At 46.0% G+C, this 19,475-nt stretch overlaps 1 protein-coding gene across 1 annotated transcript in view; it reads left to right on the forward strand.

The window, feature by feature from the left end:
* Positions 1-10,754: 10,754 nt before the first annotated feature.
* The window catches only part of LOC140107068 (N-acetyllactosaminide alpha-1,3-galactosyltransferase-like), a 30,870-nt gene continuing 22,149 nt past the window's right edge, over positions 10,755-19,475 (forward strand). The window contains exon 1 of the mRNA XM_072131637.1: positions 10,755-10,813. Coding sequence (XP_071987738.1) covers positions 10,772-10,813 — 42 coding nt within the window. The 5' untranslated portion in view covers positions 10,755-10,771. The remainder of the gene's footprint in view (positions 10,814-19,475) is intronic.

A 19,475-nucleotide genomic window follows, 5' to 3' on the forward strand; every position in this document is an offset into this window, starting at 1 on the left:
TACATACACTGCAGACACTAGTACAGATCATACAGACATTACACACACTGCAGACACTAGTACAGATAATACAGACATTACATACACTGCAGACACTAGTACAGATAATACAGACATTACATACACTGCAGACACTAGTACAGATAATACAGACATTACATACACTGCAGACACTAGTACAGATAATACAGACATTACATACACTGCAGACAATAGTACAGATAATACAGACATTACATACACTGCAGACACTAGTACAGATAATACAGACATTACATACACTGCAGACACTAGTACAGATAATACAGACATTACATACACTGCAGACACTAGTACAGATAATACAGACATTACATACACTACAGACACTAGTACAGATAATACAGACATTAGATAATCTGCAGACACTAGTACAGATAATACAGACATTACATACACTACAGACACTAGTACAGATAATACAGACATTACATACACTGCAGACACTAGTACAGATAATACAGACATTACATACACTACAGACACTAGTACAGATAATACAGACATTACATACACTGCAGACACTAGTACAGATAATACAGACATTACATACACTGCAGACACTAGTACAGATAATACACACATTACATACACTGCAGACACTAGTACAGATAATACAGACATTACATACACTGTAGACAATAGTACAGATAATACAGACATTACATACACTGCAGACACTAGTACAGATAATACAGACATTACATACACTGCAGACACTAGTACAGATAATACAGACACTACATACACTGCAGACACTAGTACAGATAATACAGACATTACATACACTGCAGACACTAGTACAGATAATACAGACATTACATACATTACAGACACTAGTACATATAATACAGACATTACATACACTGCAGACACTAGTACAGATAATACAGACATTACATACACTGCAGACACTAGTACAGATAATACAGACATTACATACACTGCAGACACTAGTACAGATAATACAGACATTACATACACTGCAGACACTAGTACAGATAATACAGACATTACATACACTGCAGACACTAGTACAGATCATACAGACATTACACACACTGCAGACACTAGTACAGATAATACAGACATTACATACACTGCAGACACTAGTACAGATAATACAGACACTACATACACTGCAGACACTAGTACAGATAATACAGACATTACATACATTACAGACACTAGTACATATAATACAGACATTACATACACTGCAGACACTAGTACAGATAATACAGACATTACATACACTGCAGACACTAGTACAGATAATACAGACATTACACACACTGCAGACACTAGTACAGATAATACAGACATTACATACACTGCAGACACTAGTACAGATAATACAGACACTACATACACTGCAGACACTAGTACAGATAATACAGACATTACATACATTACAGACACTAGTACATATAATACAGACATTACATACACTGCAGACACTAGTACAGATAATACAGACATTACATACACTGCAGACACTAGTACAGATAATACAGACATTACATACACTGCAGACACTAGTACAGATAATACAGACATTACATACACTGCAGACACTAGTACAGATAATACAGACATTACATACACTGCAGACACTAGTACAGATCATACAGACATTACACACACTGCAGACACTAGTACAGATAATACAGACATTACATACACTGCAGACACTAGTACAGATAATACAGACATTACATACAATGCAGACACTAGTACAGATAATACAGACATTACATACACTGCAGACACTAGTACAGATAATACAGACATTAGATACTCTGCAGACACTAGTACAGATAATACAGAGATTACATACACTGCAGACACTAGTACAGATAATACAGACACTGCAGACACTAGTACAGATAATACAGACATTACATACACTGCAGACACCAGTACAGATAATACAGACATTACATACACTGCAGACACTAGTACAGATTATACAGACATTACATACACTGCAGACACTAGTACAGATAATATAGACATTACATACACTGCAGACACTAGTACAGATAATACAGACACTACATACACTGCAGACACTAGTACAGATAATACAGACATTATATACACTATAGTCACTAGTACAGATAATACAGACATTACATACACTGCAGACACTAGTACAGATTATACAGACATTACATACATTACAGACACTAGTACAGATAATACAGACATTACAGACACTGCAGACACTAGTACAGATAATACAGACACTGCAGACACTAGTACAGATAATACAGACATTACATACACTGCAGACACTAGTACAGATTATACAGACATTACATACACTGCAGACACTAGTACAGATAATACAGACATTACATACACTGCAGACACTAGTACAGATAATACAGACATTACATACACTGCAGACACTAGTACAGATAATACAGACATTACATACACTGCAGACACTAGTACAGATAATACAGACACTACATACACTGCAGACACTAGTACAGATAATACAGACATTACATACACTATAGTCACTAGTACAGATAATACAGACATTACATACACTGCAGACACTAGTACAGATTATACAGACATTACATACATTACAGACACTAGTACAGATAATACAGACACTACATACACTGCAGACACTAGTACAGATAATACAGACATTACATACACTGCAGACACTAGTACAGATAATACAGACATTACATACACTACAGACACTAGTACAGATAATACAGACATTACATACACTGCAGACACTAGTACAGATAATACAGACATTACATACACTGCAGACACTAGAACATATAATACAGACATTACATACACTGCAGACACTAGTACAGATAATACAGACATTACATACACTGCAGACACTAGTACAGATAATACAGACATGAGATACTCTGCAGACACTAGTACAGATAATACAGACATTACATACACTGCAGACACTAGTACAGATAATACAGACATTACATACACTGCAGACACTAGTACAGATAATACAGACATGAGATACTCTGCAGACACTAGTACAGATAATACAGACATTACATACACTGCAGACACTAGTACAGATAATACAGACATTACATACACTGCAGACACTAGTACAGATAATACAGACATGAGATACTCTGCAGACACTAGTACAGATAATACAGACATTACATACACTGCAGACACTAGTACAGATAATACAGACATTACATACACTGCAGACACTAGTACAGATAATACAGACATTACATACACTACAGACACTAGTACAGATAATACAGACATTACATACACTGCAGACACTAGTACAGGTAATACAGACATTACATACACTGCAGACACTAGTACAGATAATACAGACATTACATACACTGCAGACACTAGTACAGATAATACAGACAATACATACACTGCAGACACTAGTACAGATAATACAGACATTACATACACTGCAGACACTAGTACAGATAATACAGACATGAGATACTCTGCAGACACTAGTACAGATAATACAGACATTACATACACTGCAGACACTAGTACAGATAATACAGACATTACATACACTGCAGACACTAGTACAGATAATACAGACATGAGATACTCTGCAGACACTAGTACAGATAATACAGACATTACATACACTGCAGACACTAGTACAGATAATACAGACATTACATACACTGCAGACACTAGTACAGATAATACAGACATGAGATACTCTGCAGACACTAGTACAGATAATACAGACATTACATACACTGCAGACACTAGTACAGATAATACAGACATTACATACACTGCAGACACTAGTACAGATAATACAGACATTACATACACTACAGACACTAGTACAGATAATACAGACATGAGATACTCTGCAGACACTAGTACAGATAATACAGACATTACATACACTACAGACACTAGTACAGATAATACAGACATTACATACACTACAGACACTAGTACAGATAATACAGACATTACATACACTACAGACACTAGTACAGATAATACAGACATTACATACACTGCAGACACAAGTACAGATAATACAGACATTACATACACTGCAGACACTAGTACAGATAATACAGACACTACATACACTGCAGACACTAGTACAGATAATACAGACATTACATACACTACAGACACTAGTACAGATAATACAGACATTACATACACTACAGACACTAGTACAGATAATACAGACACTACATACACTACAGACACTAGTACAGATAATAGATACATTACATACACTGCAGACACTAGTACAGATAATACAGACATTACATACACTGCAGACACTAGTACAGATAATACAGACATTACATACACTGCAGACACTAGTACAGATAATACAGACATTACATACACTGCAGACACTAGTACAGATAATACAGACATTACATACACTACAGACACTAGTACAGATAATACAGACATTACATACACTGCAGACACTAGTACAGATAATACAGACATTACATACACTGCAGACACTAGTACAGATAATACAGACATTACATACACTGCAGACACTAGTACAGATAATACAGACATTACATACACTGCAGACACTAGTACAGATAATACAGACATTACATACACTACAGACACTAGTACAGATAATAGATACATTACATACACTGCAGACACTAGTACAGATAATACAGACATTACATACACTGCAGACACTAGTACAGATAATACAGACATTACATACACTGCAGACACTAGTACAGATAATACAGACATTACATACACTGCAGACACTAGTACAGATAATACAGACATTACATACACTGCAGACACTAGTACATATAATACAGACATTACATACACTGCAGACACTAGTACAGATAATACAGACATTACATACACTGCAGACACTAGTACAGATAATAGATACATTACATACACTGCAGACACTAGTACAGATAATACAGACATTACATACACTGCAGACACTAGTACAGATAATACAGACATTACATACACTGCAGACACTAGTACAGATAATACAGACATTACATACACTACAGACACTAGTACAGATAATAGATACATTACATACACTGCAGACACTAGTACAGATAATACAGACATTACATACACTGCAGACACTAGTACAGATAATACAGACATTACATACACTGCAGACACTAGTACAGATAATACAGACATTACATACACTACAGACACTAGTACAGATAATAGATACATTACATACACTGCAGACACTAGTACAGATAATACAGACATTACATACACTGCAGACACTAGTACAGATAATACAGACATTACATACACTGCAGACACTAGTACAGATAATACAGACATTACATACACTACAGACACTAGTACAGATAATAGATACATTACATACACTGCAGACACTAGTACAGATAATACAGACATTACATACACTGCAGACACTAGTACAGATAATACAGACATTACATATACTGCAGACACTAGTACAGATAATACAGACATTACATACACTGCAGACACTAGTACAGATAATACAGACATTACATACACTGCAGACACTAGTACAGATAATACAGACATTACATACACTACAGACACTAGTACAGATAATACAGACATTACATACACTGCAGACACTAGTACAGGTAATACAGACATTACATACACTGCAGACACTAGTACAGATAATACAGACATTACATACACTGCAGACACTAGTACAGATAATACAGACAATACATACACTGCAGACTCTAGTACAGATAATACAGACATTACATACACTGCAGACACTAGTACAGATAATACAGACATGAGATACTCTGCAGACACTAGTACAGATAATACAGACATTACATACACTGCAGACACTAGTACAGATAATACAGACATTACATACACTGCAGACACTAGTACAGATAATACAGACATGAGATACTCTGCAGACACTAGTACAGATAATACAGACATTACATACACTGCAGACACTAGTACAGATAATACAGACATTACATACACTGCAGACACTAGTACAGATAATACAGACATGAGATACTCTGCAGACACTAGTACAGATAATACAGACATTACATACACTGCAGACACTAGTACAGATAATACAGACATTACATACACTGCAGACACTAGTACAGATAATACAGACATTACATACACTACAGACACTAGTACAGATAATACAGACATGAGATACTCTGCAGACACTAGTACAGATAATACAGACATTACATACACTACAGACACTAGTACAGATAATACAGACATTACATACACTGCAGACACTAGTACAGATAATACAGACATTACATACACTACAGACACTAGTACAGATAATACACACATTACATACACTGCAGACACTAGTACAGATAATACACACATTACATACACTGCAGACACTAGTACAGATAATACAGACATTACACACACTACAGACACTAGTACAGATAATACAGACAATACATACACTGCAGACACTAGTACAGATAATACAGACACTACATACACTACAGACACTAGTACAGATAATACAGACATTACATACACTGCAGACACTAGTACAGATAATACAGACATTACATACACTACAGACACTAGTACAGATAATACAGACATTACATACACTACAGACACTAGTACAGATCATACAGACATTACATACATTGCAGACACTAGTACAGATAATACAGACATTACATACATTACAGACACTAGTACAGATAATACAGACATTACATACATTACAGACACTAGTACAGATAATACAGACATTACATACACTGCAGACACTAGTACAGATAATACACACATTACATACACTGCAGACACTAGTACAGATAATACAGACATTACATACACTGCAGACACTAGTACAGATAATACAGACATTACATACACTGCAGACACTAGTACAGATAATACACACATTACATACACTGCAGACACTAGTACAGATAATACAGACATTACATACACTGCAGACACTAGTACAGATAATACAGACATTACACACACTGCAGACACTAGTACAGATAATACACACATTACATACACTACAGACACTAGTACAGATAATACAGACAATACATACACTGCAGACACTAGTACAGATAATACAGACATTACATACACTGCAGACACTAGTACAGATAATACAGACATTACATACACTGCAGACACTAGTACAGATAATACAGACAATACATACACTGCAGACACTAGTACAGATAATACAGACATTACATACACTGCAGACACTAGTACAGATAATACAGACATTACATACACTCCAGACACTAGTACAGATAATACAGACATTACATACACTGCAGACACTAGTACAGATAATACAGACATTACATACACTGCAGACACTAGTACAGATAATACAGACATTACATACACTGCAGACACTAGTACAGATAATACAGACATTACATACACTACAGACACTAGTACAGATAATAGATACATTACATACACTGCAGACACTAGTACAGATAATACAGACATTACATACACTGCAGACACTAGTACAGATAATACAGACATTACATACACTGCAGACACTAGTACAGATAATACAGACATTACATACACTGCAGACACTAGTACTGATAATACAGACATTACATACACTGCAGACACTAGTACAGATAATACAGACATTACATACACTACAGACACTAGTACAGATAATACAGACATTACATACACTGCAGACACTAGTACAGATAATACAGACATTACATACACTGCAGACACTAGTACAGATAATACAGACATTACATACACTGCAGACACTAGTACAGATAATACAGACATTACATACACTACAGACACTAGTACAGATAATACAGACATTACATACACTGCAGACACTAGTACAGATAATACAGACATTACATACACTGCAGACACTAGTACAGATAATACAGACATTACATACACTGCAGACACTAGTACAGATAATACAGACATTACATACACTGCAGACACTAGTACAGATAATACAGACATTACATACACTGCAGACACTAGTACAGATAATACACACATTACATACACTGCAGACACTAGTACTGATAATACAGACATTACATACACTACAGACACTAGTACAGATAATACAGACATTACATACACTGAAGACACTAGTACAGATAATACAGACATTACATACACTACAGACACTAGTACAGATAATAGATACATTACATACACTGCAGACACTAGTACAGATAATACAGACATTACACACACTGCAGACACTGGTACAGATAATACAGACATTACATACACTACAGACACTAGTACAGATAATAGATACATTACATACACTGCAGACACTAGTACAGATAATACAGACATTACATACACTGCAGACACTGGTACAGATAATACAGACATTACATACACTACAGACACTAGTACAGATAATAGATACATTACATACACTGCAGACACTAGTACAGATAATACAGACATTACATACACTGCAGACACTAGTACAGATAATACAGACATTACATACACTGCAGACACTAGTACAGATAATACAGACATTACATACACTGCAGACACTAGTACAGATAATAGATACATTACATACACTGCAGACACTAGTACAGATAATACAGACATTACATACACTGCAGACACTAGTACAGATAATACAGACATTACATACACTGCAGACACTAGTACAGATAATACAGACATTGCACACACTGCAGACACTAGTACAGATAATACAGACATTACATACACTGCAGACACTAGTACAGATAATACAGACATTACATACACTGCAGACACTAGTACAGATAATACAGACATTACATACACTGCAGACACTAGTACAGATAATACAGACATTACATACACTGCAGACACTAGTACAGATAATACAGACATTACATACACTGCAGACACTAGTACAGATAATACAGACATTACATACACTGCAGACACTAGTACAGATAATACAGACATTACATACACTGCAGACACTAGTACAGATAATACAGACATTACATACACTGCAGACACTAGTACAGATAATACAGACATTACATACACTGCAGACGATGACTCAAGCCACTACCTGGGACCAGAGTCTAAGTGGTACCCGGTTTTCACCAGAGCCCGCAGCAAAGCGGGTTAGACAAGCTGCGGCGTGGTACCACCAGGTCGTTCCACAGGCGTGACTTGTCTGCAGTGGCGGCCAAGGTAGAAGTACAGGAACAGCAATCAAACTCGAGGTCACAGTCCAGGCACAGGGTCAGGGCAGGCAGCAGAGATGCAACGTCAGAGTCCAATCCGGGGTCAGCAACAGGAGGTCCAAGCAGAAGGGTACGGGAACACAGCACACACGGCAGCAACACGGAGGAACACTGGTACACGGGAACACGGAGGAGATCAGGTAACACAGGAACACGGAGGGACACAGGAACGCAGGAGACACAGGAATGCAGGTGCAACATCCCCCACCGGGGCCTAGCCTTTACTCGGGGCCTGGAGTCAGCCGGGGCCCGCAGTACCTGAGTGGCTGGCGGTTGCGGCCTAAGCACGCTTGTGTCACGGTGCTTGGTATGGGGAACCGGAGGGCTGTCCTACAGCCTGGCAGGTCTCCAGCAGGGTGGTGTTGGCAAGAAATGATGAGGGAGAGGCTGCTATAGCGGATCTCCCTGGGGCAACCCCTTAATGTCCCGAGTGTGAGTCTCTGGGTGATGGACAGGGTGCCGGTGATGAAGGCAGCCGTATTAGCAGGGACCAGACGGAGACAGAAGTTGAAGAAAACAACTTACAGTTCTTTATTTGAACCGGCAGGAACCGCAGCAACGTGCCTTTAACAGGTAGATGGAGTGCTGAGATGTGAGTTGGAGGGAGCCTCAGGAGATAGTTCACCAGCCTGGATGTAGAGGGCAGGCTGGGAGGCAGCTGTGTCCTGGTAGGAAGCTTCAGCTTGTCCTGTAGGGCTTCAGGTATCACCTTTAAAGGTAAGATGATACCCCTTTTCCTCACTACACTAACTCTAGTCTTATACTCCACTCTTCAGAGGCAGGGGCTAGGCTCTTCCTGCTCTGGTATGGGCTAGACAGAGATTGCTCACTCACTCACTGATCTCTAGGATTCTCCTACACTAGAATCTCTCTGTAAGAAGATCTCTTAGATCTGAGACTTCTCTAGGATTCCTCCAGAACATTCCTGGCCAGGGGGTTTTATTACCTCCCTTTGGTCAGGTGGTGGCTGCTCCTCCAATCACATCTCAGCTTACAAAGGACAGGATGTAACACAGATCATTGGACAATAGCATCTTGCATCATACAAAATACTTAACCTCTGCCTTGCCAGGCAGGATTCACCACTGCAATATCCCCTATGTCCTATCAGGACCATGTAGTGTAATGTGGATACATGCAGGTGGGACGTATTCGCAAACACTCCTTCGCCATTGCATCGGCGAGGGTGTTGCACAGGCAAATCGCAACAGAGCTTCCTCTAAGGCTGTGAGGCACAAAGATCCGGCAGGGTTAGATGGGAGAGGCAGGTATAAATAGCCTCATGGGAAATTGCCAGCGCCAATTAATAACGCGCTGGCCCTTTAAATTTTCTAAAGCTGCCGCGCACGTGCCCTAAGGCATGGGAACACGCACACACGGAGCGAGGCCGGGACTCGGGAGCGTGGAGAGGTATGGCGCCCTGGCGCTGCGCCTGCAGGGAGCGAGAGGCACGGGTGAGCTCGTGACATTCCATAAATAATATATTTATATACTGGGAAAGGGGACACCCCTGTGTTGTTCTGTTCGTTATCGAGAAGGGGGGGATACCATTCACCCTGACAGGCTGCTAAGCATAAAGAACCAGCTCACCCTGTCAAATGCCTTCTCGGCATCGGTGCCAAGAAGGACTTGCAGGGTTTTGGTGTTCCTCGCATGTTCGATGAGCCTCAGCACTCTACGTGTGTTGCCTGCCCATAACAAACCCTGATTGTTCAGGGGAGATCAGTTCGGTAATAAGCTACATATCCGGTTAGCCAAAGCTTTTGCCCACCACTCCACGTCCATGTTCAAAAGTGATATAGGGCGGTAATTCCCACAGTGTGTGGGGTCCTTACCCTCTTTATGAATGATGGTGATATTTGCCATTAAAGCCTGTCGGTGTACAGTCCTGGCCATAAGTCCTGAGAGTGACACAAATCTCCTCTTGTCACATGATGTGTCCCTCTGGTCTGTCAGATGTTTATCACATACAGAGATACAAGTGCAATCATATTATGGGGAGCAGAAGCTTTTATTGTCAGGTGGGAGGAGTTACTGCAGCGAGTCAGTATCTGCAGGACCTCTCCTTCTTCTTCAGGACCTCTGCAATTCTCCCTGGCAGCTCTCATCACCTCCTGCACCAGATCCTGACTGATCGCCGTCCATTCCTGCACAATCACTGCGCAGGGGACCACAATGGGATAAGATCTGGGAGTCTCCAGGCCATGGACCCAGAATCTCTGTGTTCTGTTCCCGGGCCATGGACCCAGAATCTCTGTGTTCTGTTCCCGGGCCGTGGACCCAGAATCTCTGTGTTCTGTTCCCTGATCCATTTAGTTCTCCCCTTTATGGCAGGTGCTCCATCATGCTGGAGGAGGCTCTGCTCATCACCATCTGCTCCTGGAGGGTTGGGAGAAGCGGCTCCTGGAGGACATTCTGCTCCATTCTTTATTCATGGAGGTGTTATTAGGCGATTCCCTTGGCTGAGAAGCCGCCCCCCCCCCCCCCACATGAATGGCTGCAGGAGGCTTTACAGGTGCAGGAGACAGGACTGGGGGCATCGCTCACCTTGTCTCCTCCCAACAATCGGAAAGGAGATTCATCAGAGACAATGGGGGTCATTTACTAAGGGCCCGATTCGCGTTTTCCCGACGTGTTACCCGAATATTTCCGATTTGCGCCGATTGTACCTGAATTGCCCCGGGATTTTGGCACGCGACGGAAATCGGGGGGCGTGGCCGAGCGAAAACCCGACAGATTCGGAAAAACCGCCGCATTTGAAAAAAAATTGTGTCGCGAAAATTTCACTCACCTTCATCCTGGATAGGCCGGTGTATTTCGAGGCATTCCAGCGGACTTCAGCGCAGCAGCGCCACCTGGTGGACGGCGGAGGAACTACCATCATAAATCCCGGCCGGACCCGAATCCTGTGCAGAGAACGCGCCGCTGAATCGCGAATGGACCGGGTAAGTAAATCTGCCCCAATGCCTTTCCCCCAGTCCCCAGCCGTCCACTCCCAGCACCTCCTGCAGAATATCCGTCTGTCCCTGATGGTTTCTGGAGAGAAGCGGCTTCTGTGCTGCCCTCCTGGACACCAGGCCTTGCTCCAGGAGTCTCCGCAGTGTCACAGTGCATGCAGATGCCTTACACCTGCCTGCTGCCATTTCCTTTCCATTTGTGCAGTGCAATGATGACTGCACGTGTTTCTTTAGAGATAACCATGGGTAACCGAAGAGAAACAATGATGCCAAGCACCAGCCTCCTTGTAAAGTGTCCAGGGGTGTGATTGTTACTTATCCTGACAGATTGTCCCCCAGCCCTGTCCCCATCAGCCCCGGCACCTGTGTTACTGGAGACATCACTGACACCACGGCAGCTGCTCCGCCTAAGGCGCCTGCAATGAAGGGGAAATGTGTTTTGGGGGAAAAAGTTCATTTTCTAGGCAAATATTGACTTTGCAATGAATTGCTGTTACGCTGATCACTCTTTATAACATTCTGGAGAATATGCAAATTACCATTATAACACCTGATGCCGGAGACTTTGTAACAATTACTATTTGTATCATTCTCAGAACTTATGGCCATGACTGTAATGAGCCCCCGGCAAGAGACACTCAGCAAATTTCTTGTAATACACTATTGGTAACCCATCAGGGCCTGGACACTTTCCAGATGGGATGGATCTGAGCTCATCCTCTGTAATAGGGGTAACGATCTCGGCCGCGCTCAATTGAGCTGATATCCCTCATGAGACAAGATTTTTCCAGGTTTACAACCTTTTTCCATTCAGTTTCCCTTACGGGGTCTGATATTATTCCCCGCTGTCATTGGAGAGGTCCGAGGGACCGTGATGCCATGGAAAGAGCTCACAAAATCCTGAATATCAGGTTATCCAAACATGTCACTTCATTGGGCTGAGCGGGGTTTCGCCATGTAGATTTGGAAGGCAACAATCGTCATCTTTTCATTGGTGCCAGTGTCCATCTGAACCTAATAGGGCTGGACATTCCGGTTTCTATACTTTTATTTATTATTTTATGTTCATATAAATAAAAATTGCTGTGGCCGACCCAGAACAAACCACCATGCATTGTCCTTTAATGGGAAGTGTTTGGTATAGGGTACAGGGTCAAGAGCCAGGCGCATGGCTGAGTTTTCAAATCCCTACAGTCCCTCTGGTGTTGTAGATCTGGAGACCTCCTGCGGATCAGGCTGTGCAGAGGTGAAGCTTCTCCAGCAGGTCCTCCTCTCCTCTGTGCAGAGGTGAAGCTTCTCCAGCAGGTCCTCCTCTCCTCTGTGCAGAGGTGAAGCTTCTCCAGCAGGTCCTCCTCTCCTCTGTGCAGAGGTGAAGCCTCTCCAGTAGGTCCTCCTCTCCTCTGTGCAGAGGTGAAGCTTCTCCAGCAGGTCCTCCTCTCCTCTGTGCAGAGGTGAAGCTTCTCCAGAAGGTCCTCCTCTCCTCTGTGCAGAGGTGAAGCTTCTCCAGCAGGTCCTCCTCTCCTATGTGCAGAGGTGAAGCTTCTCCAGAAGGTCCTCCTCTCCTATGTGCAGAGGTGAAGCTTCTCCAGCAGGTCCTCCTCTCCTCTGTGCAGAGGTGAAGCTTCTCCAGCAGGTCCTCCTCTCCTCTGTGCAGAGGTGAAGCCTCTCCAGCAGGTCCTCCTCTCCTCTGTGCAGAGGTGAAGCTTCTCCAGCAGGTCATCCTCTCCTCTGTGCAGAGGAGAAGCCTCTCCAGCAGGTCCTCCTCTCCTCTGTGCAGAGGTGAAGCTTCTCCAGCAGGTCCTCCTCTCCTCTGTGCAGAGGTGAAGCTTCTCCAGCAGGTCCTCCTCTCCTCTGTGCAGAGGTGAAGCTTCTCCAGCAGGTCCTCCTCTCCTCTGTGCAGAGGTGAAGCTTCTCCAGCAGGTCCTCCTCTCCTCTGTGCAGAGGTGAAGCTTCTCCAGCAGGTCCTCCTCTCCTCTGTGCAGAGGTGAAGCTTCTCCAGTAGGTCCTCCTCTCCTCTGTGCAGAGGTGAAGCTTCTCCAGCAGGTCCTCCTCTCCTCTGTGCAGAGGTGAAGCTTCTCCAGCAGGTCCTCCTCTCCTCTGTGCAGAGGTGAAGCTTCTCCAGCAGGTCCTCCTCTCCTCTGTGCAGAGGTGAAGCTTCTCCAGAAGGTCCTCCTCTCCTCTGTGGAGAGGTGAAGCTTCTCCAGCAGGTCCTCCTCTCCTCTGTGCAGAGGTGAAGCTTCTCCAGCAGGTCCTCCTCTCCTCTGTGCAGAGGTGAAGCCTCTCCAGCAGGTTCTCCTCTCCTCTGTGCAGAGGTGAAGCCTCTCCAGCAGGTCCTCCTCTCCTCTGTGCAGAGGTGAAGCTTCTCCAGCAGGTCCTCCTCTCCTCTGTGCAGAGGTGAAGCTTCTCCAGTAGGTCCTCCTCTCCTCTGTGCAGAGGTGAAGCTTCTCCAGTAGGTCCTCCTCTCCTCTGTGCAGAGGTGAAGCCTCTCCAGTAGGTCCTCCTCTCCTCTGTGCAGAGGTGAAGCTTCTCCAGCAGGTCCTCCTCTCCTCTGTGCAGAGGTGAAGCTTCTCCAGAAGGTCCTCCTCTCCTCTGTGCAGAGGTGAAGCTTCTCCAGCAGGTCCTCCTCTCCTATGTGCAGAGGTTAAGCTTCTCCAGCAGGTCCTCCTCTCCTATGTGCAGAGGTGAAGCTTCTCCAGCAGGTCCTCCTCTCCTCTGTGCAGAGGTGAAGCTTCTCCAGCAGGTCCTCCTCTCCTCTGTGCAGAGGTGAAGCTTCTCCAGCAGGTCCTCCTCTCCTCTGTGCAGAGGTGAAGCTTCTCCAGCAGGTCCTCCTCTCCTCTGTGCAGAGGTGAAGCTTCTCCAGCAGGTCCTCCTCTCCCCTGTGCAGAGGTGAAGCTTCTCCAGCAGGTCCTCCTCTCCTCTGTGCAGAGGTGAAGCTTCTCCAGCAGGTCCTCCTCTCCTCTGTGCAGAGGTGAAGCTTCTCCAGTAGGTCCTCCTCTCCTCTGTGCAGAGGTGAAGCTTCTCCAGCAGGTCCTCCTCTCCTCTGTGCAGAGGTGAAGCTTCTCCAGAAGGTCCTCCTCTCCTCTGTGCAGAGGTGAAGCTTCTCCAGCAGGTCCTCCTCTCCTCTGTGCAGAGGTGAAGCTTCTCCAGAAGGTCCTCCTCTCCTCTGTGGAGAGGTGAAGCCTCTCCAGCAGGTCCTCCTCTCCTCTGTGCAGAGGTGAAGCTTCTCCAGCAGGTCCTCCTCTCCTCTGTGCAGAGGTGAAGCTTCTCCAGAAGGTCCTCCTCTCCTCTGTGGAGAGGTGAAGCTTCTCCAGCAGGTCCTCCTCTCCTCTGTGCAGAGGTGAAGCTTCTCCAGCAGGTCCTCCTCTCCTCTGTGCAGAGGTGAAGCTTTTCCAGCAGGTCCTCCTCTTCTCTGTGCAGAGGTGAAGCTTCTCCAGAAGGTCCTCCTCTCCTCTGTGCAGAGGAGAAGCCTCTCCAGCAGGTCCTCCTCTCCTCTGTGCAGAGGTGAAGCTTCTCCAGAAGGTCCTCCTCTCCTCTGTGCAGAGGAGAAGCCTCTCCAGCAGGTCCTCCTCTCCTCTGTGCAGAGGTGAAGCTTCTCCAGCAGGTCCTCCTCTCCTCTGTGCAGAGGTGAAGCCTCTCCAGCAGGTCCTCCTCTCCTATGTGCAGAGGTGAAGTTTCTCCAGCAGGTCCTCCTCTCCTCTGTGCAGAGGTGAAGCTTCTCCAGCAGGTCATCCTCTCCTCTGTGCAGAGGTGAAGCTTCTCCAGCAGGTCATCCTCTCCTCTGTGCAGAGGAGAAGCCTCTCCAGCAGGTCCTCCTCTCCTCTGTGCAGAGGTGAAGCTTCTCCAGCAGGTCCTCCTCTCCTCTGTGCAGAGGTGAAGCTTCTCCAGTAGGTCCTCCTCTCCTCTGTGCAGAGGTGAAGCTTCTCCAGTAGGTCCTCCTCTCCTCTGTGCAGAGGTGAAGCCTCTCCAGTAGGTCCTCCTCTCCTCTGTGCAGAGGTGAAGCTTCTCCAGCAGGTCCTCCTCTCCTCTGTGCAGAGGTGAAGCTTCTCCAGAAGGTCCTCCTCTCCTCTGTGCAGAGGTGAAGCTTCTCCAGCAGGTCCTCCTCTCCTATGTGCAGAGGTGAAGCTTCTCCAGCAGGTCCTCCTCTCCTATGTGCAGAGGTGAAGCTTCTCCAGCAGGTCCTCCTCTCCTCTGTGCAGAGGTGAAGCTTCTCCAGCAGGTCCTCCTCTCCTCTGTGCAGAGGTGAAGCTTCTCCAGCAGGTCCTCCTCTCCTCTGTGCAGAGGTGAAGCTTCTCCAGCAGGTCCTCCTCTCCTCTGTGCAGAGGTGAAGCTTCTCCAGCAGGTCCTCCTCTCCCCTGTGCAGAGGTGAAGCTTCTCCAGCAGGTCCTCCTCTCCTCTGTGCAGAGGTGAAGCTTCTCCAGCAGGTCCTCCTCTCCTCTGTGCAGAGGTGAAGCTTCTCCAGTAGGTCCTCCTCTCCTCTGTGCAGAGGTGAAGCTTCTCCAGCAGGTCCTCCTCTCCTCTGTGCAGAGGTGAAGCTTCTCCAGAAGGTCCTCCTCTCCTCTGTGCAGAGGTGAAGCTTCTCCAGCAGGTCCTCCTCTCCTCTGTGCAGAGGTGAAGCTTCTCCAGAAGGTCCTCCTCTCCTCTGTGGAGAGGTGAAGCTTCTCCAGCAGGTCCTCCTCTCCTCTGTGCAGAGGTGAAGCTTCTCCAGCAGGTCCTCCTCTCCTCTGTGCAGAGGTGAAGCTTCTCCAGAAGGTCCTCCTCTCCTCTGTGGAGAGGTGAAGCTTCTCCAGCAGGTCCTCCTCTCCTCTGTGCAGAGGTGAAGCTTCTCCAGCAGGTCCTCCTCTCCTCTGTGCAGAGGTGAAGCTTTTCCAGCAGGTCCTCCTCTTCTCTGTGCAGAGGTGAAGCTTCTCCAGAAGGTCCTCCTCTCCTCTGTGCAGAGGAGAAGCCTCTCCAGCAGGTCCTCCTCTCCTCTGTGCAGAGGTGAAGCTTCTCCAGAAGGTCCTCCTCTCCTCTGTGCAGAGGAGAAGCCTCTCCAGCAGGTCCTCCTCTCCTCTGTGCAGAGGTGAAGCTTCTCCAGCAGGTCCTCCTCTCCTCTGTGCAGAGGTGAAGCCTCTCCAGCAGGTCCTCCTCTCCTATGTGCAGAGGTGAAGTTTCTCCAGCAGGTCCTCCTCTCCTCTGTGCAGAGGTGAAGCTTCTCCAGCAGGTCATCCTCTCCTCTGTGCAGAGGTGAAGCTTCTCCAGCAGGTCATCCTCTCCTCTGTGCAGAGGAGAAGCCTCTCTAGCAGGTCCTCCTCTCCTCTGTGCAGAGGTGAAGCTTCTCCAGCAGGTCCTCCTCTCCTCTGTGCAGAGGTGAAGCTTCTCCAGCAGGTTCTCCTCTCCTATGTGCAGAGGTGAAGTTTCTCCAGCAGGTCCTCCTCTCCTCTGTGCAGAGGTGAAGCTTCTCCAGCAGGTCATCCTCTCCTCTGTGCAGAGGTGAAGCTTCTCCAGCAGGTCATCCTCTCCTCTGTGCAGAGGAGAAGCCTCTCCAGCAGGTCCTCCTCTCCTCTGTGCAGAGGTGAAGCTTCTCCAGCAGGTTCTCCTCTCCTCTGTGCAGAGGTGAAGCCTCTCCAGCAGGTCCTCCTCTCCTCTGTGCAGAGGTGAAGCTTCTCCAGCAGGTCCTCCTCTCCTCTGTGGAGAGGTGAAGCTTCTCCAGCAGGTCCTCCTCTCCTCTGTGCAGAGGTGAAGCTTCTCCAGCAGGTCCTCCTCTCCTCTGTGCAGAGGAGAAGCCTCTCCAGCAGGTCCTCCTCTCCTCTGTGCAGAGGTGAAGCTTCTCCAGCAGGTCCTCCTCTCCTCTGTGCAGAGGAGAAGCCTCTCCAGCAGGTTCTCCTCTCCTCTGTGCAGAGGTGAAGCTTCTCCAGCAGGTCCTCCTCTCCTCTGTGCAGAGGTGAAGCTTCTCCAGCAGGTCCTCCTCTCCTCTATGCAGAGGTGAAGCTTCTCCAGCAGGTCCTCCTCTTCTCTGTGCAGAGGTGAAGCTTCTCCAGCAGGTCCTCCTCTTCTCTGTGCAGAGGAGAAGCCTCTCCAGCAGGTCCTCCTCTCCTCTGTGCAGAGGTGAAGCTTCTCCAGCAAGTCCTCCTCTCCTCTGTGGAGAGGTGAAGCTTCTCCAGCAGGTCCTCCTCTCCTCTGTGCAGAGGTGAAGCTTCTCCAGCAGGTCCTCCTCTCCTCTGTGCAGAGGTGAAGCTTCTCCAGCAGGTTCTCCTCTCCTCTGTGCAGAGGTGAAGCTTCTCCAGCAGGTCCTCCTCTCCTCTGTGCAGAGGTGAAGCTTCTCCAGCAGGTCCTCCTCTCCCCTGTGCAGAGGTGAAGCTTCTCCAGCAGGTCCTCCTCTCCTCTGTGCAGAGGTGAAGCTTCTCCAGCAGGTCCTCCTCTCCTCTGTGCAGAGGTGAAGCTTCTCCAGTAGGTCCTCCTCTCCTCTGTGCAGAGGTGAAGCTTCTCCAGCAGGTCCTCATCTCCTCTGTGCAGAGGTGAAGCTTCTCCAGAAGGTCCTCCTCTCCTCTGTGCAGAGGTGAAGCTTCTCCAGCAGGTCCTCCTCTCCTCTGTGCAGAGGTGAAGCTTCTCCAGAAGGTCCTCCTCTCCTCTGTGGAGAGGTGAAGCTTCTCCAGCAGGTCCTCCTCTCCTCTGTGCAGAGGTGAAGCTTCTCCAGCAGGTCCTCCTCTCCTCTGTGCAGAGGTGAAGCTTCTCCAGAAGGTCCTCCTCTCCTCTGTGGAGAGGTGAAGCTTCTCCAGCAGGTCCTCCTCTCCTCTGTGCAGAGGTGAAGCTTCTCCAGCAGGTCCTCCTCTCCTCTGTGCAGAGGTGAAGCTTCTCCAGCAGGTCCTCCTCTTCTCTGTGCAGAGGTGAAGCTTCTCCAGAAGGTCATCCTCTCCTCTGTGCAGAGGAGAAGCCTCTCCAGCAGGTCCTCCTCTCCTCTGTGCAGAGGTGAAGCTTCTCCAGAAGGTCCTCCTCTCCTCTGTGCAGAGGAGAAGCCTCTCCAGCAGGTCCTCCTCTCCTCTGTGCAGAGGTGAAGCTTCTCCAGCAGGTCCTCCTCTCCTCTGTGCAGAGGTGAAGCCTCTCCAGCAGGTCCTCCTCTCCTATGTGCAGAGGTGAAGTTTCTCCAGCAGGTCCTCCTCTCCTCTGTGCAGAGGTGAAGCTT

Source organism: Engystomops pustulosus, unplaced genomic scaffold (assembly GCF_040894005.1).
Source record: "Engystomops pustulosus unplaced genomic scaffold, aEngPut4.maternal MAT_SCAFFOLD_110, whole genome shotgun sequence".
Classification (NCBI taxonomy): Eukaryota; Metazoa; Chordata; class Amphibia; order Anura; family Leptodactylidae; genus Engystomops; species Engystomops pustulosus.